Source organism: Crocodylus siamensis, chromosome 3, assembly GCF_052110815.1.
Source record: "Crocodylus siamensis isolate JL-2025a chromosome 3, ASM5211081v1, whole genome shotgun sequence".
Classification (NCBI taxonomy): Eukaryota; Metazoa; Chordata; order Crocodylia; family Crocodylidae; genus Crocodylus; species Crocodylus siamensis.
The window spans coordinates 233,047,470-233,075,452 of record NC_143397.1 but is presented as its reverse complement, the minus strand read 5'-3'; the positions used below and the strand labels follow the sequence as shown (position 1 = coordinate 233,075,452).

Sequence of the window (27,983 nt, the reverse complement as noted above, 5' to 3'; positions counted from 1 at the left end):
CAGCTGCACTTGTGTCTACACCCTAAGATGCCACTCTGTGCTACCTTCTGCAGTTACTTCAAGGAAACTTAAGTACTAGCTTTTCATTGCCCCTACTCTGCAGGAAGAAAAACAAGATGCAGAAACTAGAATTGTTTTAAGCAAGCCACACTTTTATGAACTCATGGGCAAACACTACCAGGAAATAAGCCATACAGTGCAGGTTATCAGAATTTCTTTAATTGTTCTGTCTACTTTGGAAGGACTTTGAACTCTCCTTATTCCCAACCTGTTCCCCGCACTACATGCTTATACTAAGATAAGGAGGGAGAGGGAAGAGATGCACTAGATATTATGATCCTTAATCTTAGAAGATGCCATCCTGAAGTCTGCTTGCAATTGGGGAATCAGACTCTGTACGGCAATTGAACTTCTATTGAAAACTTCTACCACCCGCTAAATAGCAACAACTTGACTCTGTCCTCCTTAACAGTCCAGCCAGGTCTGAAATCTACTCCTGCTTCTACCTTGGCTAGTCTTATGGTAAAGGAAAAAAATACATCTTTCTGAGCCTGAAAAAGATCAATAGTGACAAACTTGGAGCTCACAGAATTTTCTAACACTTGATCCAAATCTGATCCTACTAGATAGTGGGTGGATGGCTGGTTCACCTTTGGAAAGAGTCTTGTCAAAAGCACTCAAAACATGACATTCCTTCCTAGTGTGCCTGGGTCAGTGGTCTTTCTCAGACCCCTTAGCTCAAAGAATGCCCTTTTGGGGAACCGTAGGGCAACGAGGGGATTTTAAAGTCTTGTTTTTTATTTATGCCTGTAAGACAAAGACACCTACCCATACACTCTAACGGTATTGTGGGGAGTATAGCTTTTTTTTTCTGTTCTCCAAATTCATAAGAGCATCCCACTAGCTTTAATAGATTTGTTGGTGTATATGAAGGCAAAATTAGGCTTGGTACCCTACACACTGAATCTCCTTAGTATTGCACCTCAGTTTCTTCTTTCAATAACAGCCCAGACTGTTGTGGAAGATTGCTAGGAACTTACATGTACTGAAAGCACTCAATGTCTAACAGCATCCTTGTTGTACCAATAGAGCATTTCTTTATATTTTAATTGGAATGGCAAACTTTTTTTTTTTTTGAATTTTGACTTCTATTAAAGTGTATCATTCTAAAAAGTCTTTCAGGTATGAAACAATGCAGTCATTTCAGTATCAGGTTATGCACTCAATTATGTAAATTTTCTATGGAGTTTCTTAAAATGAATGCATTAAAATTTATTTTTTTCTTATCAACAATAGCAGTCCTGAATCCTACATAGAAGAAAGGAGTAGATTTGTGCTGAAAAGACACATTCTTTAAATAAATAGAATACCCTTCATAAACGCATTAATTCAGAGTTCTGAACCAATTGCAGACTTCATATCAGTATATTATTTCCAAGCTAAAGCATGGTACTTTCAAAAGCATGACTTTATTGTAAAATGAAGAAAATATATACTGTAATCTATATATTTGAAGCTGCAGAGTTGCTTCAGACAATTCCCACAGCATGAAGAAAAGGTGCCATACAGCTATTGCCTACTTAAAAAACATGTAATTTAAGTAAATGGACCCATCTGAGATAAAGTCTTTTGGAAAAGTGGTACGACTATGATACCATATGGTCTGACAATATTCCATCAGGATATACATACAAAATGAAGTAGACAATTTTTCTTTTGTTCCATAAATCAAAAAGGAAAAAAATGTATAAACAGTTGAATTTACTTAATATGTCTGATGGCATCATTTCTAACTATACTGGAAGACAAGTCATAAATACCAATTTAATCATAGAAAAAATCGGGCAGAAGGGACCACAGGAAGTTATTCCTGTTTGAAGTAGGACCATCCTCAACTGTATCATTCCACCCAAGTCTTTCTCTAGCAGGGTCTTGAACATTTTCAGTGATGACGATTCCACAATCTCTCTCAGTAGCCTGTTCCAGTGCTTTACTACCTTCCCAGTGAAAAAATATTTCCTATTATCTAACCTAAATTTGCTGCAACTTGAAACCATTGCTTTTTGTTCTGTCATCTGCCACTACTGAAAGCAGTTTAGCTCCATTCTCTTTTTCAGGTAATTGAGGGCTAATATTAAATCCCCTCTCAGTCTTCTCTTCCCAGACTAAATAAGTTGAGCTCCCTCAGCCTTTCCTCGTAAGTCATGTGCCCCAGCCCTGTAACCATTTTTGTTGCCCTTAGCTGGACTCTTTCTCATTTGTCCACAGCCTTTCTGTAGTGGGGGACCCAGAACTGGACACAGTACTCCAGATGTGGCCTTACCAATACCAAATAGAGGGAAAGAATCATTTCCCTTGATCTGCTTGCAGTGCTCCTACTAATGCAGCCCAGCATGCCATTAACCTTCTTCACAACAAGGGCACATTCTTGACTCATATTTGGCTTACTGTCCACTGTAACCCCCAGGTCCTTTTCAGCAGAGCTGCTGCTTAGCCAGTTGGTCCCCAGCCTGTACCAGTTCATGGGGTTGTTCTGTCCTAAGTGCAAGACCACTCTGATTGAATCTCATGAGATTTCTTTTGGTCAAATCCTCCTACTTATTGAGGTCTCTCTGAATCCTAGGTGTCCTCTGCAAACTTGTTGAGGGTGCACTCCGTCCTATCATCCAGGTCATTGATGAAAACATTGAACAAAACTGGCCCAAGGACCAACCTCTGGGGCACTCCACTTTGTACCAGCTGCCAACTAGACAATGAGCCATTGATTACTATCCTCTGAGCCCAACAATCTACCCAGTTTTCTATCCACTCTACAGTCTATTTGCCCAACCCATACTTCCCTAGCTTGCTTGTGAGAATGTTTTGGGAGACTATTAAAAGCTTTGCTAAAGTCAAGGTATATCATGTCCACTGTTCTTCCCACATACACAGAGCCAGTCATCTCAATTCTTTAATGAATTCTAAACCCAGGTCTCCCATCTCTGGAGAATTCTCTAAAACCTGCATTCTACTATTCTGAAGCAGGGAAGCACTTTACACATCACATTTGTGCTCTGCCATTTCAGCTGTAAGGATGACTTGTGTATTATGTATTTTAAAGTGGCCCTGGCAGTGGAATTGGAGCCAGTCTTCTCTCTTAGGTGAATACTCTAATTTCTGGGCCAGAATATCATGCACTTACTGTATGGCCCAATGGATCTGAACTTTCTTTCTTTGTAATGTAGCCCTGCTTCAACAGCAGGCATGTTGAATAGAATGTTTAGAGAGTGTTTCCATCCCCAACACAGCCTTCTTGTAAAGCAAGTCTTCCATGTCCTGGGGCAAGTGTTTTAAATCAGTAGCTTATAGAAGCAGAGGATACCACCCTACAATATTTTTCAATGAAGGTAGCTGTGACCTATTGTGTTTTTTTGGTAGATCTTGTTCCTGTTGGTTTTTATGTGAGGTGTGGTCTTACCTACTGGGGCATGCTATTTGGTTAAGAGGATTGCCTAGTTAAGATTGGGGAATCCAAATTCTTTAGACACCAAATTCCTTTTATGGAATTTAGCCTCATATACCTTTTTTCTCTCTCTTGCTTTAAGAGAAAATATATATTTATATTTTTACATCTCTAAGCCTGTTAACTGCCATGGCTAGCATGGATGAAGAGCTAAAATCTGTCCCAAAGATGCAAGGTGTGCTTTAGAAGCAGGGATATGTTTCAGTCATCAACAATAATTATGCCCATACAACAGTTCAGTACAGTCAATTGGCTTGTTGCACAGATGCTTTATGCTGAGTAAACCTACCCCTTCTTCTAAAAATATCAGCATAAGAATGTCTCCTTATTTCCCACATTACTGTTGCATAAGTTACTCCATTACATATAATTATGATATTTAGACATGTATTCCATACAAATTTTAAAACACTGTTTAGAGTTAACATAATGTCCTAATAATTCCTTTCAAATGCAGTTCAGTACAATGCATGGTATATAGTTAATACAATACACAGTCTAAATGGACATTGTTTTGTTTGCTCAAGAGCCTTCATACATAAATGACTCCAGCCACAAGGTGCCCTCTCCTCCTCAAACAGATCTTCCATTTCCTTGGGCAACTACTTTAAGCTAGTAAGCCATTATTGAAACAAAATGGTGCCAGACTGGCAGACACTGAATATATTGTAAATATAAAGGAAATCTGTACATGCATTGGCGTTAGCAGTTTCAACAGAAAATAACTTGATTCACTGTGCTGGTTCAACACATTCACATATTTAACAGACGTTATGTTAAAGTTATATCTGTACTGTGTAGAAGGTCAACCTTCTTGAAGTAGGCCTCACATACCTGCATCTGCTCACATGAGCCAAACTCCAAAATGAGATTGTAAAGCTGCTCTTGGGGCTTTCCTACCAGTTGGTTTCAAGCACATTGGAGTCAAACATCTCAAGAATGGCCATGAGGTCATGCCTTCTTTATTTTTGGGTTTGGCATGTGAGCAGAAGTAGATGTGCAGTATGTGGGATGGGAAATGCCTCTAGAGTGGCTTTATCACCTCATTTTAGAAAGTGAGGCACGTGAAAATTTGTGGGAGTCCTTGCTGCAACATCCAGAGGATGTTGTTGTAGAACTATTTTATTTCAATCAGCCTGAGCTATCCTTCTTTGTCTTAAGTGTCTGGAGCCACAAAAAAAGAAAGCTCTTATATCAATTGGAAAGTGAAAAAAGAGAAGTGACTGTTAGAAGTTGGGAGTGGAAGGAAGTACATAGACCGATAGGCTCTATGAGAGTCAACAGTAAATTTAAGTTTTAAAATGGACTTTTAAAAAATGAGATAATATAAACAGCTTAAAAACAGTGCACTGCTTCACAAGTGAAGAACTTGGTCTAGTGCTTATGGCACAGAAATGGTAATCTAGAGATATAGATTCTGTTCCTAGCACTGTCATAGACTTCCCTTGTGGTCAAGAGCAGGTCATTTTATATGTCTACCTCTGTTTCCTCCTCTATGAAATGGTTATAAAAACCTGAATAAGGATTTTGAGATCTAAGGATGAAAAGTTCTTTAAAAAGATACAATTTGGGGCTGTATCAACAAGAGGTTTAGGCACAAGATGTGGGAGTTGCTAGGGCTACTGGTTAGGCTTCAACTAGAGTTCAGTGCTCCACATTTTAAGGAGAATATGAAGCACCCAGGGTACTTCATAAAGTGGTTGGAAGGCAAGCCATATGTGGAAAGGTTGAAAGAACCTAGCATGTTTAGCTTGAAGAAAAATACATTAAGGGGGGACATGATAATAGTTTTTCAGTATTTGAAAGTATCATAAAGAAGAGGCAGAACAACTTCTCTTTCATGCCACAGAGAGTAGAATACAAAGAAACAACTTTAAACACAGTAAAGTAGGTTTAGTTTAGAATTCTTAGAACAGTAAGGGAGAGGAATAGACTGGTGCCCAGGCAGTATCCAATGTGTGGGGAAGCTGTGCTGTGCTCTTCACTAGAGATTTTCAAAAGTGGGCTGATTTAAACGTTGGTCAGTTATGATTTAGGAATAGCATTCCGGCTTTCATGCAGGGGTTTGGACCCTTAAACGCTATGATTCTATGACATATTCTATTGTCTATTCAATGACATGATTCTGTGAGATTAGACATTATTTATTGATATGAAATTTAATTTTGTTTTATTTGCCATGTGTAATGCATTTTTATTTTTGTAAAAAATGTTGTTTCAGACATATATAGATTATTTTAAAAGTCAATCCCTTACATTAAATTCAGTGGGAAAAGGAGGAGGCAGGCACTGGAGGAAAAGGAAATGGAGGTAGATGCATTAAATATGATAGAAGAAAAAATAAATGCAAGAGTACCCTTAAGAATTAACTGACAGTTGTCATACTATGACTAACCCACATGGGTTTCTGACAAAGATAAATTAAACTTAAGTTGCATAATGAAAGTAACTTTTCTGACAGATTTTAACACCTCCCTTGACAATGTTGGAAGTCCAACAAATTTTCAGACATGGACAAAGAGGAAAATAGGTGGAATCCAGTCTGTATATTTAAGTAGAAATTACTTCCAGTTGAACTCCTCATTACTGTAAACATTCCCTTTCCCTATCCTGTGGTGATTTTTGAGGGTGTTTTCATATCTATTTCTAATCTTTGGAGAAGTAAAATAATATAGTTGATTCAGACCAAAGATTATCCAGAGAGAATGAACAGTCTTTTTGAACACAAAATAAATGATTGCAGATTATGTTTTTGTTTGGGTGGCTATATTGAAATATGAGTAAAGAGATTAGAAAATATAGCCGATTAGAAAATATATTTCAGATTTTACAAGCATTTTTTTCTAGTAATGTTGTCCATAATATTGGTATGGAATGGGTGGAATTGAACTTGTATATTAAATTCCTTTATCTGCAGCCAGAGCTACATATCAATATCCTTTTGTGCTGCATAAAAAAACCCAACAAGTAAAGGGTCTCTGTCAACTGGGAAATCATATTCTTATATTTATTTCTCTTTACTAACTGCACAAACACCCATTGTTTAAAAAGGAAATTTCAGTAATACACAAAATTATGTAATCATGTTGAGAGAGTGCTGTATTAGAAATGTGACTGAAAAAAAGTATCAAGAAAATGGTTCAGTATGACTTCAACACTACCAAAACAATCGTACCCATTTGAGAAGTCAGAATACCAATAAGAAACATCAACGTGATGATGACCTTAATGCTTTAGTCAGACCCATGTGGACATACTTAGATGCAATCCAATCTAAATTAATGGACATGTGCCCTGGCTTAATGATCTGGCCATGCAGAAGGAATTGCAGGACCAAGATCACTTGGTCATGGTTCATAAACAGGGTGAAGATTTTAGGGTGAGATTCAGATAATAATAAATAATATTATAATATATACATGGTATGTATTACAATATATACATTATATATATTATAAATATATTATTCTAGTATGTATATCTCAATACTATTATATGTTATTATTAATGCTAGTAATTCCTAAACAAAAGATTTTCACTGTTAATGATAGATAGATGTATGAGAACCTGTCTAAAAATAAAAGCTCAAAGATTTTCTCCCAAGTCCATATTTAAGCACAAATGAGAGCATGTGCACACATTTGTGGGACCTGATCTATGATCCTGCAATTTACTTGCCAGGAATCATGCCAGAAACCTGATCTGAATGTCAGGGTTGGGGAAGGCCTGGCAGGATCAGGGGGCTAGTAAGCCTACAGTTACGGGGTCCATAGGGCAGGTTGGAGAGCTAAAAATAGCCTGGTCAAGGTACGGGGCTAGAAAAAATACAGCCTTAGGGCTGGGGCAAATGGCTGGGCTTTCCCAGCCTTGGGGCTGCACTCCAAACATGTACAGAAGTACATTAGACCAGGCTATGCCTAATCTAATTTAGTCCATAATCTATCTTCCCTGAACATCTGTATAGTTCAGCACTTAGATCAACCTAACCCTATTTAAGTCAATCCAAGTGTAATATCTGCATATACCCTGTCTTTTTCAAAGAACCTAATAGTTACATCTACAACGTCACTTGTGCATTGCAAGGCTAACTGCTAGATGTTCCATCAACTGGTGAAATTCTTTAATTAGGTACCACAGGCCACATCCAGACATGTGTGGACATTTGGTTTCCTGGGGACAACTAGCAGTGGTGCACTTTGTGCTGCTGCTAGTTGTCCCCAGGGAATGCCTGTGCCACACATGCTCTGGTGCACACCAAGTTACCCCGGGTGGAGGTAGGGGAGGCTGAGGCCAGCACTGGGCTGGCCCCAGAACCCTTACTGGGGCCCTGGGGTCCTCGCAGGGTTGCACCAGCAGGGTACAGCTCCAGCCAGCCAGGATCTGGCCTTAGGCGGTGGATGCTGGTGCCATGAGTGCCACTCTGCTTTTTTTCCACCGTTTCTTTTTTTAACCCTGGATATCCAGGGGTCCAAAACCCCTCTGCCCTGGTTTCTTGCAGTGCAGAAAATAACCGTGCATGTGGTATGTGGTGCTGCAGATGTGTCTAGCTCACCACATACCGCACAATTGCACTCAGCTGGATATGGCCATAGGGTCTTCCTTGAAGATACGGGGGGAGTTAGGCACATAAGAATGAGCTTCATAGATTCCCATCTATCTGGGGAGCCACCCACCTACGATAGCCAGTATTAAGATGAGGTAAGTGGTAGCACTTAACTTTCACTCTTAGATGTTTATTGGGCACCTAACACAGGCTGTAGGTAGGTGTTTATCCCTACTTGAGAATCTCATATATTGATCTTCAGAGTGAATTTAAATGGATTAATTTACAAATCTCCTGTTAGCACCTAAGTGGTAGCTAAATGTTACATCACCTTGCTGATTTAAATGAAACTAGCTCAGTGCTGTAGCAACTAAGTTCAGTGCCCAGGGCAAAGCCCAGAGCAACAGCCCACCCTTGCCCTGTGCACAGATCCAGAGGACATATGTCCCCCATACTTGCCCAAGAGTGCACACAGGAGTGGAAGCCACTCTTCCTCTGTCCCCGCGTCCCACCCAAAATGAACTGCTCTCACCTCTGTCCCACAGTCCACCCTGGCTCGGTAGCACCTGTTGGCATCTCTTCACTTTGCTGCCAGGATGATTGCTCCTCTCGTCCACCTCTTGCTATGGCACTGAACAAGTGCTACTGCCATCAGATTGCCTACCTTCATGTTGGAAAAGACCTTCATGTAGTGGTATTGTAACCATGATGGTCTGAGAAATATATAAGAAGAAAAGGTATTTTAGTGAAATCTTTTATTGGACTGTTAGACAAGGTGCCCTTCTTCATACATGGCAATGCATATTGTATATTTCTTTGTTTCAAGAAGGATCATAACCTTGTCTAAACATTTCAGATACCTTGATTTGTGGAAGTTCAATGTAAGCTGGTGTTCCTTTTTAAAAGACGTTACAGATTACTTTGCATTTGATTTTGCATACTTAAACTAAAGTTGTTAATGGGGCCCAAGTTTTTCTTTTTCAGTACAGAAGAGCATAACGAATGTGAAACTTCTTAGCAGAAGAAACATCTAAATGAATAATAATATTCTATATCCATTAGGAAGCTACTTTTTTAAAAGTACAAAACATTTTTATTTGTTTAACACTATGAAAAACATGAAATGCAGCCTTTTTAAATTGCAATTTATATTAAATACGAAGATTTAAAAGAAAATACATTGATTGTTTTCTTCCATGCTGAAATATTTCATAGGACAGGGGTGGCCAACCTGTGGCATGGGCAGCCTCAGTGTAGAGGATGCAGCAGACCATGGAGGTGACAAGCAGCACAGCAGCATATAGGGCAGGAAGCTGAAAGCAGAGAGGCAAATCATTCACAAGAAAGAGTTTAGAGTGTCATGTAGAAGGGTACAGGGTTATTTTGTGGCACACCTGCCAAAAGGATTGGTCCCTACTGTCTTAGAATATATTCAAATAAAAGATTAAGATAACAAATTCATATTTAGCAAATTATTTCTCCTTTAATATTAGTCAAGTTAGAATACTGTGAACTTCTCAACTAATGTGACTTATTTGTGCTTTGTGTAAGTTAGGTACTGAAATAAAATATATGTTCCACCCAAAACTACAGTGATAGATAATGAAACAACAAAGTATTGGAAGTACAATATTTATTTTATTATGACAAAGTTTTTTCCCCCTCATTCAACATGGAGAAAATCAAACCTTGTCTTATGATTGCATATAACTTACCTGAAATCAGGAAATGACAGGGGATGGCAAGGTTAGTGTGGAGGCAGCATGGCCAGGCACCTAGCACATGGCCAGCCAGCAGAGGGTTTCCACACAGAGGGTGCTGAAATGAGTCAACACATGTTGGTAGGTAGCAGCTTAGAGTCACCCTGCACTGGCCAGCCAGGGACCATGCACACAGCTCAAAATGACCTGGCAGGCATCAGCCAGGCACTGTCCCTGCAGCAGCAATTCTGCATAAACTAAGTGCACGAGTACTATATGTAGGTTGCTACAGCCATGTTTAATTTCAGGGTTATTGTTTTCCAATTTGCTCCTTACTTCCAGGTCCTGACAGCAAGGAAAGGAATAAGGGGCCTCAGGGGAAGAAGTTGGGAAGAAGCAGAGAGAAAAGAAGCTACTTGACCCCTCAGATGTATTTTCCCTGCTGTAGCAGTGGGAGGGGAACAAACTCAAGGCAATCCTCCAATAATTAGATTCTATACCTGGAAAATTATAATCACTTTATAACTTTTCCATCAATAGAGTCTAATTATGGGGTTTGTCTTATAATTGGGGTTGTCTTCTATTCAAGTAAATATGGTATTTTGATCTCCCAAATGAGTTTAATAGACTGATTTACAAATCTCCTGTTTGGATTTAATCTGAACTATTCATTGCAGATTTGATTTAAATATAATTTCCCATATAAAGTTTAACTCATCCTGAGATAGATCTGTGCTAGTCACATGCCTGTAACATAAAAGTGCTCCTTCAGTGCTGGGGAGTTCGGCAGTACACATGCTGAATGTTAATATAACTTCTGAAAATTTAAAGAATCATGGTAAAAGCCACCTTTACTCCAGCTTGGATGAATCCAGTTTGTGGGTGGGTGGGGGGTACGTGTGTGATTTTGAACTTATTAGAAAAGGAAGTTTATTCTTTAATGTTGTTTTCTTGTTTAAAAGGTGGCAGTCTTTTTTGTTTCTGATACATTGCTCCTGAACTACATTGGCAAGCTTATAAATCAGATCACTGGCCATACATAATTTATTTCAGTAGGTAACTGTCTGTGCAGCACAGAATACAAATACATTTTGAACAGTGTTTCTGTGCGCTGCATACTTGACCAGGTTTTAAACTTATACGTTGTAGGCAGCAATCTTTACCCTCTGTCTCTCTAATCTGCTCTGTAAGTATCTAGAACACATAGACAAACTACACATAAACGGACTGTATATAGCAACCTTAAGTTGCATGTATAATCCTAAGAAATCAGAGGCACTGAAAATACTTATTTTGTTAAAAACCAGGGAATATTTTATAGAGAATTAAACATGAAGCTGAAATGTTCAAAGACACCTGAAAACAGCTATGGGGAAGCTGAAAGGCGGGGGGGAGGGGCGACTAACTGACCTCACCTGCTGAATTCCCATCTCAAATCTTCAATTTGGATCACAGTGGATGTTGAGCATTTGCTATCTGTCTGGCATTATATGACATAACTGTCCTTGTTCTGAAATGATGTGACACAACTTAGACAGTAAAATATATCTTTCTTTTCTGTTAGAGAATTTGTAGATATTCAAGTTATCCTGCAGCAGACATTACTGCAGTTTTTTTGGCTCACCTTCAGTATTGTAATTGACTGTCATTAGGGTCTATTGATCCAGTCATCATACCCACAGACTCATTAAGGACACTGACACCCAGAGTTAACTCACTGTTACAGTTATAGAGGGAAATTTTCTAGGGTTTCTTCTAGTGTTTTGAAACAGATGTACGTAAATTAGTTTGATACAGAAATACATCACCTCCAGAGCTGAAGTGTTAGGGCATGCCTGGTTTCCTGCTCTGATGTTGCTGTGAGTACCACTGACAATCATGCTCCCCACATCCCTAGCTCCTGCTTTAACACGATAAGTCCAAGAATGAAACAATGAAAATGTTCTGATGCGTGGCATCCTCCTCCTTCTCAAGCACAGAGGACACAGAAAAGTAGAAACAGCAGATGGCTACACAGTCTTATATTTGGGTTTGGCACATGCAGTACAGAAGCAAATGAGCTGGGCATGGGGTGAGGTTTTTTTTTCTGTCTTTTTTTTGACCTGATCTTTCCTCCTGCATTCTTATATTCCTTTTCTTATAAACATTTTGTTATTGGTGAATAGGATTTTCCAATGAACAGGCTATGTTGAAAAATCTCCAGCCAAGCTCTGGTGTATAATTCAAGGTTTCTGCCAAAATAAACCTTCCTGCTGTCTGTTATCAGTTATCTGTCTGTTACCTGCTGTCTGTTACCTGTTATGAAACGTATTGCCACAGGAGGTTGTAGAGGCAGATGGTTATAAGCAGGTTCAAAAAGGGATTGGACACATTAATTGAGAATACGTCTTTTGGGAGGCAGGGATACAAAGTAATGATGGTTGATACCAAGGTGGGAAGAACAATTGATGGATCACTCTAGACATGCCCCATTCATGTACTCTCCCTCTAAAGCATACATTACCACTGTCGGATATATAATACTAGAGGGACCATTTTAAGTTTTTCATACTTAAATGAGGTATGTGATAGATCCAGTAAAAGATTTGGGTACCTATAAAATCACTGCCTGGCTCCCAGAGTGGAGTTCAGAACTCAGAGTAGGTATATAGGCTTTTTGGTAAGAGTTAGGTATCTCCAAAAGGTGGTCTTAAAAACATGCATTATCACAGAACTGGCCTTAGGGGGAAATGGCACCCTGGGTGAACTTATATTTTAGCAACTTCCCACCCAGCATCCTCTCCAAGGCACTGGTGTAACACCTGTGCAGTTGGGCATACATGTAGATACACCCCTTATGTAGTTTACCACAGATAGTTCTTCAATAAGAAAGAGAAAAATAATCCTTGGAGAAGTCTCCTCTCAATTTTGTAAAAAGTGGGTTATGCCATCACCACATCTCTTTCTTGTGTCAGAAAAAAGAAAACAGCTGTGATTGCAATTTTTTAGAGGCCTGATCCTCCTGGTTTGATAGGCATGCTCTATTTAATTAGGAGGAGCATTGGTTTGCCTAGTTTCTGTGGGACTAAGGCTCCATGGGTAAAGGATCAATGGGATCTAATGTGCGGTCCACACAGTTGCACTTCCTACCATGCCGCGCATGTATGGCAGGAGTTATGATGGTGGGATTGCATGTCACATCCCATCACGGTTTATTGCTGCTGCAAGAGAAGCCTAAAATCATGATGCTAGGCTCCCCCTGCATTGGCAAGTGGCAAGATCCCACAGCTGGGAGTCCTGATCAACTGATAGCTTTGTGGCTGGTTCCTATCACACTATTAACTGAATGTGTAACCAGGTACACCTCTGTGGCTGGGAGCCCCATCAGCTATGGGCTCACAACCATGGGGGTGCAGCTGGCCACATGTTCAATTAATGCAGGAGTGGGAAATTAGTTCAGCTGGAGGGCTGTTTAATGAGTTTGGGTAAGGCATGAGGGCTGCAAGGGTAACCGCTGAACTTTGCCATTGGATGTCCCTCCCCTTGCCAAGGAATTTTTCTTGGGTGGTGGGGAGGGTTCCTTGTATATTGTGTATGGAGGGGTTGGAGGGTATGTGTGGGGGTGGGAGGTATATGAGTGTGTATGTGGCATGGGTATGGTGCAGGTAGGGGTGTGTGCAGGGTAGATATGTTTGGGGTGTGTGGTTAGGGTGTTTGGTGTGAGGATATGGTGGGGGTGGGATAGATGAGGGAGTGTGGGTGCATGTGTAGGTGGGGAGTGGGTGGGTTGGGTGTGCATGTGTGGGGGGGGTTTCCTCTCCCCACCTGGCTTCTCCCCTGTTTGCTCTGTATGACATGGCTGAGCCCAGCCTCTTTGCAGGGGGAGGTGGGTCAGCACTGCCTGCCTGGCTCGCAGCACTATGCAAAAGGGTGAGAAAGTAGCTGCCACCAGTGGGTGGTAGGGGGGGTGTGCAGGGCACAGAATCGAGTCTGGCACCACTGACTGTCTTGGTTTCTGTTTCACACCTGCCCAGTGCAGCTGCAGTCGAGCCTATGCTGGCTCCTGCTGCTGCTTCCATCCGACATACCTGCCTGGCAGGGCTGAACCAAGCCCATGCTGGCTCCTGCTCCCAGCCCATCTGCCTGTCCCATGCCTGCCTGGTGGGTCTTTGTGAGCAGCCAAGCTCCTTCATGCCCCCACTGCATTCACATGCTGCCCCGCCCAGCCTTGCATGAACAGGAGTAAAGTGAGCTGCAGGTAGAGCCCACCCCACTCCCCTCAAGGCTTTAGCTTCCCCTCTCTACCTGCTGCCCAGAGCACTGCAGCAGGGACAGGGGCAGGAGTCGCTGGAGGCTGGGCGGGGGGGCCAGCAGTTCCCTGGACAGCGGCAGCAGCAGCGGCGGCAGCCCTGCCCGGAAGCTGTGGCTGAGGCTGGTGCCCTCTGGCAGGGGAGGCTGGGGGCACAGCATACACTGCCCTCAGGGAGTGGGCAGGACTCGGCCCCATGCAGAGTACAATAGGGGCAGCTGCTGGTGGGGCCAGATGCAATTAATTGGTGGCTGCTAGCCTATATGGACCAGATCCAATCAGCTGGAAGTCCAGATCCAGGCTGCAGGCCCTATTTTGTCCACCTCTAAACTAATGGCATGATGGGAACCAGCCAAAGAGTTGTTGCACATATTTTGTGGAATAATTTTGTGGCTTATTCCTTCTTTTATCATGCCATAAATCAATTTAACATGTGGCTGAGTCACAACTGAAGATGTGACTAACTGATCTTGATTAATTAATTAATCATGTTTTAAGTGTAATATGTGGCAGGGGCCTAACATGGGAAGTGGGAGCCCAGCTGCTCAGACTTTTGCAGTTCTTGCCATGTTCAGAAGCAGAACTACGAGCACCCTAGGAATTTTCAGGCTGAACTGGGAAATACCTAATGGGTTTTAGGTGCTTCTGATGTTAGGCAACCACCAATGTAGAAGGGTTTTTTTAGATTGCAGTTTGAATTTAAGCACATAGTTTTAGTTGCCCAAGTCTTTCTCTCCATTCTGGCCCTATATCCTTTACTTTGAATTGTCATACATCTGTGTTTGCTGATCTGGTTGTGAGTATTAATTGTGCCTCTGGCAGATATGGGTAGTGTTTTGTCTCTCTTTATGCCCACACTGTGGCCTTCACATAATTATTTTTATGTTCTTTATATGCCATGTTTTATTTGACCAATCCAGAACAAGCTTCCCAGCCAGTTTTTTTATGAGGATGAACAAAGGTAAACACAGTAGATAGACAACATATGAAGAGTAAAATAAACAAAACAATAATTTGGATAAAACCACAGGCTTTAAATAGCTTGGCCACCATGTGTCCATACAACCTAGAAATACTGTGCATACATGATATCTATCCTAAAATGGATACATCTTTCTGTTTTATAATCTGTGGATTCTACTTTATTTAATTTCTTTTCCTGGGGCTTTTCAACAGGAGAGAATTCTTTTGAAAGTATCCACTGTTCTTTCTGGATTGTATGATAAAAGCTGCAGTTGTTAAAGATATTTAGCAACTTTAAAAAAGCTTCTAAACAAAGATTACACAGTACCATAATTATGACTTAAATCACACGTCAGTCCAATGATCTATTTTACTGTTGCAAATTTTGAAATTGGGATCATGGCATGATGTGGCATGCCTTGATGAAATGGGAAGCATGTAATGTGACATTTCTTAATAACTGAGCAAAGCACTTAGCATATAGCTGTAGCTCAAAGCCTAAGGATAGAATATTGCAAATGTTCAGCAATAGCCTAACTCTGCTCTGTTCAAGTTCATGGTAAAATACGTATTGACTTCAGCAGGAGCACAGTTATGAGCTAAAAAGAGTGAGAGTGAAGAATGTCATTGCTCCCAATTTATAGGGAGAGGAAGTACATAAAAGAGAGGGTAACACCAAGATCCTTAAAGATATTTTGGTGTCAAGCTCCCATTTATTTCAGTTACCTATCTAAAGTCACATAAGACCCTTTCATGCATGTGAAATAATACAAGTGGAATAAGATTATTTCAATGAGTAGTGAAGTTTTCACATGAATTTGAATTCAATTATGGAATGTCTGGTATCAAGAGTTTTGTGTACTAAGTGGTGGAATGATTTAGTTTATGGAAAGATGTGTTGCTTTGCTTTTAAATTTAGGAAAATATTAGAGGGTACAAGCAATAGCCGTGCTTGGAGCGGTGCTTGGCACACAACTAGGTTGGACTGCCAACACATTATGATAATGGTGAACAGCTTTATAATTTGCTGAGAAGATAAATTGACATGAGAAAAGGGGTAGCTATATGAACAGAATAAGCAATCATTTTCTGCCAGTAGCCATTGAAAATCCTGTCAGTTTGCAAAACTACTTACAGGGAATAATCCCATAGAAATCATGAACTGCAGCAATCAGATTTTGCAAAGGATGAATTTAGTCAGAACTGTGCTGACATCGGCATATGCTTAATTAGAGTGATCTTAAGCATAACCCACAGCTGTCAGGGTAAAAGTGTTAACGAATAATTGACAGACTTAACTAGATATTAGCTATTTTAAAAATAAAATTGCTCTTTTGCATCAGCATTAGCAGGGTGCCATAATTTAAGTGGCAAGAGCTTCATTCCTTCTTATTTCTTACATCAGAAATTTGTAATTTAATTTTCACATGTTTGAGGGATTATTCAAGGAGGATCTTTGCATACAAAATTTCTAGTCTAATACCTGGCAGTACTCCTCAAGGTGAGCTTTCAAAAGTCTGGGAATCCATGATATTTGGTTTCAAATGCCTAACAATCAGAGAGAGGTTTTTTCCCTCTCCTATTAAAATATGACTGTGATATCACTTTATAGTGACTTCATAATATGGCATGGCCAGTGTTGGGGGTTCAAAGCAAAGAACAATTTTTGCTCCAAAGCTCCCCCTGAATAGCTAATTATGGTATTGCACAGAGAAATAATTGCACTGAGAAACTATATCCCTAAAACTAAGAATATATTGCTGCAAAAGGGAGAAAGAATCATTGTAAATAATTTATAGTCACCTAATGGTAGCTACTAAATTGTGCATTATGGTGAAAAAAAGCTCCAAAAATATAGGCCTTGCACCTTACACCTTCCTTTGAATTGTGTTGAGTAGTTCTGTCTGTGTCCAGTAGTGGACAACAGTCATATGCTCACTAAACAGCTAATTATAGCATTTGAGGTATAAGACATACTACAGCTCTGCAAATAGAAGGAATTCCTGTTTCCTAGGATATTTCAAATTGTTAATGTTTTATTTTGCACTGGAATGCAGTGGCATAATAGAATTGCCAGCAAAATGGAGCAGTCTATTTCAGTGCCAGGTAGGCACTCAGGCAGACAGCTAACAGGCCAGATGAGGAGGCAGAATACCAAAGAGCTGGACATCTAAAAAGCTGGGCAGTGGAGTAGGTAGCCCAAGCAGCTGGGCAGCCTAATAGCCATCAGGACAGCTAGAGATCTGGCAAGCTTACCAGTCAACAAGCCATCCATGTAGCCCACCTGCCAGCAAGCAGGGCAGCCATCATGTCAGCTAGACTACTTCTATGGTCTCTATCAAAGTTTCAGGAGTGTCAGCATTTTCCATGGAACATTTTAATTCTGTCAAATCACCATTTGCTGACTGAAATTTTGTGTTGAAATATTTTTGGCCAGATCAAATATATACATTTGATAATCATTATGTTTATGTGATAGACAAAATGAGCTAATAATGACTGCTGCCATGTCAGATTCACTGTCTTCAGTATTTTAACTGGGTTAACAGACATCAAAGAAATTTAACAAGACAGTGGCTGCCTGCAATGTGTGCAGGAGAAATATAGTATTTAATACCTGCAAAAAGTCCTTTATTTGCAACCAAAAATAGGAAGGATGCTCTCTTGGTCCAAGCACTAGTCGTAGGCTTAGCAGACCAGTTTCAGTTTCATGTTTTGGGACGTATAGGCCAAGTCCCACATCAATTAAAGTACCAAATTAGATCCAGAGAACTCCCACTCAGTCACCACCTAACTTCGAAGGTCCCTGAGGTCTGCCTTGTGACACAAATGTACATTCCCTGAACAGTTCTTTGGTTCCAAGTGACTACTTTGAGGAGTGTGTTCAGGATTGTAAATCCCAAATTGACGATGGAGCTTTTCAGTAGCACTGAGTTAAAATATCTAAAACTGAGAGAAATATGGGATTTAAGATACTTTCCTGTCCACATTTCCATCTGGCTAGCTTAGGTGGCTTCCCACTCAGGGAGTTGGCTTTAGGTGTACTTTATTAGTCCTTATGGCTTTTGTGAATCTAATTCAGAGGTACCTAAGCACATCTCAGTCCCTTTGAGCAGTCACCAGAAAATCTGCTAAGTCATCTAAAAGTCAGCAACTGTGCATGCTCAGAGATGATGCTGCCTTGGCTGTTCCAAGTATATAGACATCTCTCTTGCACCTAAGGTCATGTGGGATTTGCAGTTCAGTTGTTCTTATGTTCGAGTTCCTGGAGGATGCTGATCCAGCACACAGTATACCTAATACCAATGACAAAACTGATTTTAGCGGCCACTAAAGATGGTTTCAGACACACCATTATCTTTTCCGTTTGGCTATCCTAAGTGTCCCTATACTCAGTTTGCCACTATGAATCACAGTATTAGAGGCTAGCTCTCCCCACTTAGAGTATACGAACCTTAAGTGTTTAACTTTTACTTTATAAAACTTGATGTTTTAACTTAGGCACCGAGCAAGTGAGTTCCACTGCCAATTTTTTTCCACAGCTAATACTCTTTGGTCATCTTACTCTAAGTTATTTTGTGTACCTGGGCCTAAGGGCATATCTACATGCCACATATATGCCCCTTTCCTGTGCTGCAACACCATGTCTGTTTGCTTGCATGAGCAAGATTTCCCGACACTTTAAAAGTCTTGTGCATTAAAGTAAAACTCCTTGGATGTAGTTTACTTTGGCTCACTGGGAATTAAATCCATGGATTAGCTGAGTACAAACACAGACACTCAAAGATGTATAATTACCCTCTTTTCCACCTGTGGGTGCTGCAATCTTTTGCAGTTCATCCCTTTGTCCATTAGATGCCACTTGAGATTGCTGCTGCTTATTATTTTTATTTTTTTCTGGTGTCCTTTGTGGGCCGGCTCCCTGCTCCCACAGGTGCGGGCTGGGTATGGTGTAGGGGTTCCCAGCTGGGTAGGGGGCAGCTTCTTATCCATCTTTTATATTCAACTGCAAAGAGTGTTTTTTGGAGCAAAGGAAAGGTCTCCATTTACTATACCATAATTGTTTATCAATATGCTGAAATGCTAAGATGCATCTACACGCAGAAAGACTGGGGGGAAAGCTGAAGGGGGCGATGTCAGGGGTCCCCATGGAACCTGTTCCAAGGCTGGACAGCTGGGGAATGCTGAGAAATGTAGCAGTCCTAAAACGTAGAGAACTAACTGTCAAACAGACCCGAGATTTTACCCACCCCCCCCACACTGTACTATATACACCATTAAGTTTTGTAATAAGCGTTAATCGCAGACATTTGTATTGCTACTGCCCACCAACCCCCACCCACCATCCACCAACAGCCGCAATCACCACTGGTGATATGGAGGAGGATGAGGAGCTGGCACAGCACCCGCTCCTCTCATTCCATAGAAATGTATATTTCTGATATTATATAGCTTTAAAAAAATCACATATACATTTACATTATTTTCTAACAGAGAAGTTCATGCTGTTTGGGGATGTGGGAGGGGATGATCCACACAGCTTGGTGTGGGAACTTCTGCCATGGGGCCACCTGTTGGAGACTGGATGGAGCCTAGGGGGTGCAAGTGGCAGGGTTTTGGGGAGACGCGGCTTGGCAGGCATAGGGAGGAGGTTAGCATGAGGCTCCTGGGTGACTGAGGAGGGAGGGGATTACTGGTGTATTACTTAGTGTTTTACTGGTGAACACGTGCCTTCTGCTGTACTTCAGTAGGAAAGACAGCACTGGGGTAGATTGGTGTTTGGCTCCCCTTGCTGGAATTTATAGAGCATTGCACACTTTCAATTTGTTTGAAAGTCCTGTGTATGCAAACAGTGATGTGATGCACCAAACAAAACAAGTTTAAATTTTATAATCCTATTTAAGTTAATTAGGATTAAACCCTGTGGCGGGTATAGTCATTAAGGCTAATATCCTCAAAGTGTATAAAGCCTATGGGTTAGGCACCTAAACACCTTTGAGGATCTTGGACTTACTCTTCTGAACCTGTAAAAAGGAAATAACATTACTTTCATACATTGCAGGGGTGCTGTCAAGATAAGTGATGGGGAAGTGCTAACAGACTAATATATTATGGGCCTTCTTAATACTCAATACATGCAGTATATGCAGCCTGAGAGTTCACAGTTTTTATGTAGGCAGCAGAAAAAAGGACCTAACTCCCAAATTCTTGGTAGTCAAGCCATGCTTGATATAAACAAGAAGGGAAGCTTTTGCATCTATTAAATTTTATGCAGAAATATTCTGAAGTGGTTTAAGGTCTAACCACCACAAGGAGTTGGTAAAAAAAAATCCATTTTGGCTTCTACGTGAGTAAATAGGCCAAGATTATGTCTCTGTGTTATTTAGTTATTAATGTTTTACAGAAGAGAATTGTTGATGCTACTTGTATCAACGGCTGATATATCAACAACTTGTTGATGCTAGCTTTTACAATAAATGTTAAAGGAAAAGGTGATAGTCAATCCAGGGTTTTTTTATTGCATCTTTATTTGAAAAGTAACATGAATTCACAAGTGAGTAGTTTTTTGTTCTCTGCCCGTGGTTATATTCTCCAAATAAAACTGATACGATCAGATAGCGGGTCTCCAGTATATTTAGCAAACTTCTAATGGAGACATTTGAAGGCGTTTTAATAGCCTACAGCATGTGTCTAAGAATTGCTCATTGTACTGGTGTCTGAGTGAGAGAGGGCACAAAAGAAGCAGTTTGAGGAAGATGGGGCAAAAGCATCCTCATAATTCAGGGAATATTTTTTTCTATTTTTGGATAGTTTCGTTTAAGGGAATACCTGGAGAAATACAGCAGTTAAAACACGGACCTGCCCTTCTAGCTTCCATTTTCTATTTTTTTCTTTATTTATCCATCTCCATTGACAGCCAAAATACTTGGCTTTATTTATTTATCTTGTGCCCATCATCACGCTGGCTGGATGCATTAAAGAAATTAAAATAAACTTGTTGCCAATATAAGACACAAATCAAACCTAGCCTTACCGTTTCCACTCATTGATGAGATAAGTACCCACTGGCTAGAGGCCCAATGGAGGAAAGGACAGAGTGGATAAATGTGTCATGTATCATCTTGTAATTCACAGAAGTAAGTCCTTTCCGAATGTGGGAAGGAATAAATATCAGAGATGAACACCTTCAGTGAAACAGCTTCCCCCACAATGCATTTCAGGTGTAAGGAGTTGGTTTGAGAGTTCCAGGAGATTTCAAGAGTTAAGGACATTCATTAAAAGCCATTTTCAGCAGTCTTCTGAGGTCTGAAGTTAAGCACTGCAGAAAAATACCATCATGCAACAGAGAAATAAAAAATCCTGGAGAGATGCATAGTTGTGTATTTACACAGAAACCCATGAAACTTAATACATTTCTGGGTGCTAGTCAAAGCACTGTTTTTAGTCTGTAAGCCCCTAAAGGTATTTTAAAGATTGTCTTATATCCTCTTGTCCTTGGAAATGAGATCATGTGGTGGCCCAGTGGTGAAACTGTTTCAGAGCATCTTTAAAAAGGAAGAGGTTTCACAGAAAGTGACACTGGTGTGGGTAAAAACAACATACTCTGTTGAACTTTGAGACTTCCTGAAAAGCTTGCCCATTGCTTTCAGGCTTTCTTTTACAGGAAAGCTTTGCACAGAAACAGTGACCTATTTAGTGCATGTGTCTAGATAAATTAACAGATCGATCTATATAGATCTTTGATATATCTATATATCTTTAATATAGATATCTTCCAGGCAGCTACAGTCTTAAAAAGGAAAATTGATTTATTGGGAAGTTCTACATATGAAAGCTCTTGGGAAACTGAATAATGGCTAATCACAATGCTCCACATACTGCTTTGAAGTAATGAATGAATCTGTTGTAAAAATAGATCCATCTACACGTGCCAGGTGCCACAAGTGAATAAACAGCACCTTATGGTCAACAGTATCAATGGAAGCTGAAAGTTGTCATTAAACCATTTGATTTCTGTACCTGTATAAAAAAAGGATCATCAACCAATGTGTAAATTGTAGTTTCCCTTTCATGTCTAAACTCTCTGTTGGCATTTGTAAAAGAGAAAATTGATAAATGTATTAATCTGAAACACCTTCTTAAAAAATTAATGCAAAGTGCTGCCAGGCATTTCATCTTAACCACCACACTATGAGGAATGTAGGGTTTTTCAGAAAAAAGTTGAAATGGTAAGGTAAGACATTTTCTGTACCTCTATCCCCTATATCAGTATAAGTGTGTGTTTTATAAACTCCCCCCAACACACACAATGAAAAAAACAATTATATCAGTTACTTGTGCAGAAATATAGACATTGCACAAAATGAATTATGTTGCATGTTTTAATTTGGTAAAATGATAAAGACTATCCAGTAACAACTGGCAGTTCTTCCTTGTGAGGATAAAAAACTGGATGACAGCCAGGAAAGTAGTCTTACAATGAAACTGTATAAAACATCCTTTTTGAGTGCTGATCACAGGCAGCAAAATTTTTCCTGCCATCCTTTTGGGATGCCATAACTAACTCCTGGGGATATAGTGTAAAGTTACAGATGCTTATCCTTATTTCTTATTCATCCTCACAACATTATTTTTTTCTGTTGGTATGGGAAGGGTGTTTTTAAGTGTGTGTGTTGCATTATAGTCAATATTTTGCTAAATATTAAAGTTAAAATGAAATGTTACAGCACAACCAAAATAATGTGTTGACAATTCTAAGTTTTTAGAATTTTCCATCATTGGGAAATTTTGAATTTTCAGCTTTTTTAATCCTATACTGAACACCCGCCTCCATTCCTGTCTCCCCACCCCGCTTTCCACCTCCCCACCACAAAAGGGAAACATAGTCTTATACAGTGGAAATTCTAGTTACTGCCCGGCTTTGATTTTTAAATGTAATTGTAAAATAGTGTTATTCTAAATATTATGCACCCCTACCTACCTACCTACCTACCTGTCAAGATTTTTTTCCCTTTGGTTCTTTCTAGCACTAAAACGATCCAGTCTTGATATAGAAGTCCTAGTTCTTCTCGTCAGGTCTATGACTGACCTCTTGAGTGATGCTCCGCAAGACAGTTTCCCTCTCTGTACCACAATTCCTTCATCTATAAAATGGAATGCTTATATTGATCTCCTTTGTAAATCCATTTGGGATGTATATCTGAAAAGAACTATATAAGACCTAGGTATAATTGAAATCGTTAAGTCATCTACCATTATACCCCTGCAGAAAGCCTGAGTAACCTTTTGATCATTTTCAATACAGAAAGTAGATATGTGTTTGAATGAGAAGAGAGAATAATTTCTGTGTGTAAGCTGGTCATTTTGACTGGGATATAATAGTAGCCAACAAAGGAAAACTGTTTTGGAATAAACAAGATATACTAGGATTATGTGAATTTCTTGAACTGCTGTTACTCTTAAAGGAAATTCATAAGCATGTTCTTCTGTCAACATCAATAGTTTGAGAAACAGAAGATGTGTACTCAGTGAGCTATTAACCCACAAACTTCCTGTATAACCCTAAGTCATTTAGGTCAAGGTAGTCAAAAACACTTAGGGACCTATCTCTCATTAAACGAGATCTGTATGAGGCTAGGTGCTAGAAAACCCCATTGGATGCCTATTTACATTTTTTAGGAACCTAAATGTCTTTTCAGCTCTGGCCCTCTCTTTTTCATCTCTAAAATAGAGATAATAGCACTGCCTTTCTGCAATGGGACGTTTCTAGACACATATATTACAGTGTTTAGTAAACTGTATGCTTTTTATTCTTAGGGCATAAGAATTTGCTTTTTGATTCCATGTTTTAAGGAAACCCAGAGACTTGTAAACTTATCATTCATCAGTTCTCTATTATACTCATGGATGGAAAACACATAATTATTGCCCAGATGAGTTATAGGGTGTATCTACCTGTGCATTTAAGGCCAACTACATTTAATGCATATTAAGCAATTTTGGTGGGTGTCTACACATGCAAGGACTTGGGGTTAAAGTTAGTCCCAAGTCCTTGCAGCCCTGCCATGTGCTGCTGTGGCCACTGGGGAGAACTCTAGCCTCCAGCCATATGGCTGCTAACAGTGGCACCCATGTTCAAGCCAGGGCCAACTGGCAGCCATCTGGGAAACTGACCTATGGTCAGCTTCTTTTCTACCCAGGAGCCATGTGTCCAGTGTGGGGATATCATGTGGTAGCTTCCTCCTTGCCTACCCTGCCTCTCCATGTCAGGGCTGCTCCTGACCGTGACACCTGGCACCCTGCTGCTCTAGCCAGGCCCGTGACAGTAATGACCAGCACCCCATGCTCCAGCTGGCCCTAGTGCTGGCCCTGGCAGCCTCTCCTGCCCCCACCCAAGCCCCAGGACAGCCATGCACCCACCACCAAGGGCCAGAGCAATGGCTGTGGGAACCCCTGCCTGACCCCCTCCTTTTACACTCCCCACTCCAGCCTGCCTGTCCCGTGACCCACACACCCCATGTCCCTATCCACCCCCAGAACCACTCTCAGGGCACACACATGGGTGAAACAAAAAAAGCTTTATTATCCTCACAACACCTACCCTTGTGCCTCCCTTGCCTCATTCCCTCAACCAACAGAAACCCCTCCCCCTCATTCAACAGAGTCTATCACTCTTCCCACTCACCAACAATAAAAAATACCTGCTTACCAGTGGGAAACTATATACAAGGGAAGGAAGCTATTTACAATATTTTGTATGTTCAAGTCCAGAGTGGGTGCTGTGGGGGAGTGTAGGGGGCAGGTGTCCAGCACTCCAAGCCCTGGAAGTTCCCTGGGGCTGGACTCAAGCCAGTCCCCTAGTGGCTGGGAAGACGTGGCACTAAAGTTAGTCCTGGGTCACATCTACATGTGTGTTAATACACATTAACTAATTGTGCCTTCATATGATATCTGCATTAGCAGACATCATATTTAGGCATGGTTAGCTTAAGTTAATGTGTATTAAAGGTGCGCCCATGTAGATGCACGCCCATAATGTGCATTAGGAAATCTCATGTTGACATATCCATGTGTTGGTAAAGAAAATATTAAATTTGTTTTTAATTTAATTTAATCATTAAATTAATGTTTTAATTATTTAATTAAATCATTATTTTTTTCCTTAAAGCCTTTAAAACTGAGTTATAGTTTCTGTCTCCTGATAATTATTTTTGTTTCATTTGTCTCTCTTAATCAAGGTTGTCTGGAATGAACATACCTCCTCCTATTATCAGCAACAAAAATTGGCTCAGACTTCATTTTGTAACAGACAGCAACCACCGATACCGTGGATTTAGCGCTCCCTATCAAGGTATATTTAATGAAAATCATTTTTTGTTAAAGAATGTAAAAAAAAAAAAAAATTGGGGGGAGTAAGAAAGCAGTATTTCATATAAAGAAGGAAATGTCCTAATCTGTTTATAATGGATGATTCAAATATATGTAAATGATCATTCTCCTGCTGTGGGAACAACATCATCTTTGTTAAATTAGAATATAGACTAAAGCAGATACTTGCCCTGAAAATGTTTAGCATTTAAAAGGAATCTAGAATCCTGAAAGGTAGTGTGTAATACATGCTGAAATAACATTTCCATCATTAAAGTATATTGTTGCTTGTTCAGAATTATATAATAGACCATGTTTGTAAAACAGTGCATGAGAACTGCATTACTAAAGAGAAATTTTATCAAGTACAATCTGTTTCTGTATGCACTGTATTACTGAGGGTTTAATTAACCTTATTAGGATTCTTATCCACTGTTTTTATGAACAAGTATAATTTTGAGTAAGTAGAACAAAAGTATCTGAGACATTAACTTGGGAACCTCAGTGTTTAGAACAAGATCGTTATAAAGATAAAATACTAATGAAAATGAAGCTACTGTTATGTTTGGTAAAAGTGGCTGCTTTGTTGTAACCCATTATTGTAAATAATACATTTCAATCTTTATAGTGTAGCAACTGGTCTTTTGGGAACAGTAACCCTTGTTACGGTTACGTTTTTCCATTTATTTATCTAAAGCATTTTTACACAATAACTAGCAAAGGGGTTTTAGCTGCAGCATCTTTCTTGCGCTATTCCTGCAAATACTTATAAATGAAGGAAAAAGTATCTGTACTTGTAACTGTTCACAGGATCAGGTTCCTATTATATTTTTTAGGTGAGGCAAATGTTGCCGCTGGAATTATACCATACTCCTGAAATACAGTGCCATTTCCAGTTGAAAGTCTTTTATAAATTTGTGCAGTTGCCTCAGATATAATGTTCCTCTCCAGGACAGAGCTGAATTTTGAGTAGCATTTTATCAAACCTGCATACTTCTGTACACCAGATTTCTCTAGGTTATGTATCTCTAGAGTACATACTTTAAGAAAATTTACATCAAAGGAGCCATCCTACTGAAGCCCTGGGTTTCTTTCAACTGTATTAGCTTAGATTTATTTTCGTATAGCATACTGCATACCAAATATCACAAAGAAACTCTACTGGAAACAGAATATAATATAGGGTTGGTAATAGGATATGACAGAGGCTTTCACTGCTGGGTCAGTAGACTAAACCAATCCCAGGCTGGTAGTGACTAATCTTCTGGTAGTTTTTTCAATGTCTTATATATAATAAAAAGAGTTGGTGATCACACTTCAGTATGCAAGTCGACAAGTGTCAACATAGGGGACAAAAATGCCTTACAGTATAACTGATAACTTTTGTAAACATTCTTGGTAGAAGTGCCAAGAAAATTAATGACCAAGAAGTATGAGCTATTCAATGATTCCTGGAGATATTCTCTCTAGGTCATATATGAACACACGGTAGGCAAGCATGAGAAATCTGAACATTTTGTTCAGAGTTCTTGTTTATCAACTAATACCTGCAACCTCTAAAATCTTCTGTGAGCATAAAAGTTAGTTTTAAAAACAAATCAGGAAGAAACATAGGGAGAACCAGTAAAAATTCATCACTATATATTGCATGGTAGTAGCTGAAATACTGCAGTAGTTCTCAGAGTTAAAATGGAAAAAAAAAAGTTTTATAAAGATGGGCAAAGCAGATGCCAGAGACAGAAAGAAAAACCTGGCATATGAAAACTGATTAAATAAAATTAAAATATAAAATTGGTAAACAGGCAAATGGAAAAATGCAGAAACGTAGAAGGGGAAGCTGTGATTTTTAGTCAATGGGCATGTTTACATGTTCATTACTGCACCATAATTATGGCACATTAAGCTTAGTACCTGTGACTAACATACTAACATAATGTGCCATAATTGGCACTACTGTGCATTAGCGCACAGGAACTTTTTTGTGTGATGTTTCAACTAAAGCTACTGCGCATTACCTCATTAGTATGGTTTTTACCAGCTGTGCTAATGCACAGTAGAATTAGTCCAATGTGCATTAGGTGTCTTTGTGTAGGCACGCCCAATGATCTACTAATACTCAAAATGTGTGGGGATACAAAACAAGTCTTAAATACGGAATCCCACTTATGTATAAAATTGCATTTTTCTGACACAACAAGCACTTTCTGGAAATAGTTTGTAAGTAAAACTGAGAACACCCTTTTTTTCCCTTTGTTTTACTAAATAAAATAGATTGTTTACAAAGCCCATATTTGAACAATTTATTTGAGCCTTAATTCTGTTTTACATTTTTTGCAATAAGAAGAAATGTTATAATAGTCCATTTTATGCAAGAATCGCATGCAGTTCACAACCAATATATAGAAGAATAATTGGACTGAAATGCAAGTTTCAAGTAGGTTGGTTTTCCTTTTGAGGTAACTTGGGTTTTTTTTCTAAACACTTCTGCTTTCCTGTAGCATTGCTGAGTTGTTCCTGTAATTGTTCTATCATTTTCTTTCAAAAGTCTGCTCTTGTCTGTATAGAGCACATACCATGATTATCACCAAGATTACTATAACATTCCTTACCTTTCCCTTC

At 39.7% G+C, this 27,983-nt stretch overlaps 1 protein-coding gene across 4 annotated transcripts in view; it reads left to right on the top strand.

The window, feature by feature from the left end:
* CSMD3 (CUB and Sushi multiple domains 3) overlaps window positions 1-27,983 on the top strand; it is a 1,311,906-nt gene that overhangs the window by 446,093 nt on the left and 837,830 nt on the right. For all 4 annotated transcript variants that reach the window (XM_090040525.1, XM_090040524.1, XM_090040523.1 and 1 more), the window contains exon 6: window positions 25,235-25,347. In XM_090040525.1, the coding sequence (XP_089896651.1) occupies window positions 25,235-25,347 (113 nt within the window). The remainder of the gene's footprint in view (window positions 1-25,234; window positions 25,348-27,983) is intronic.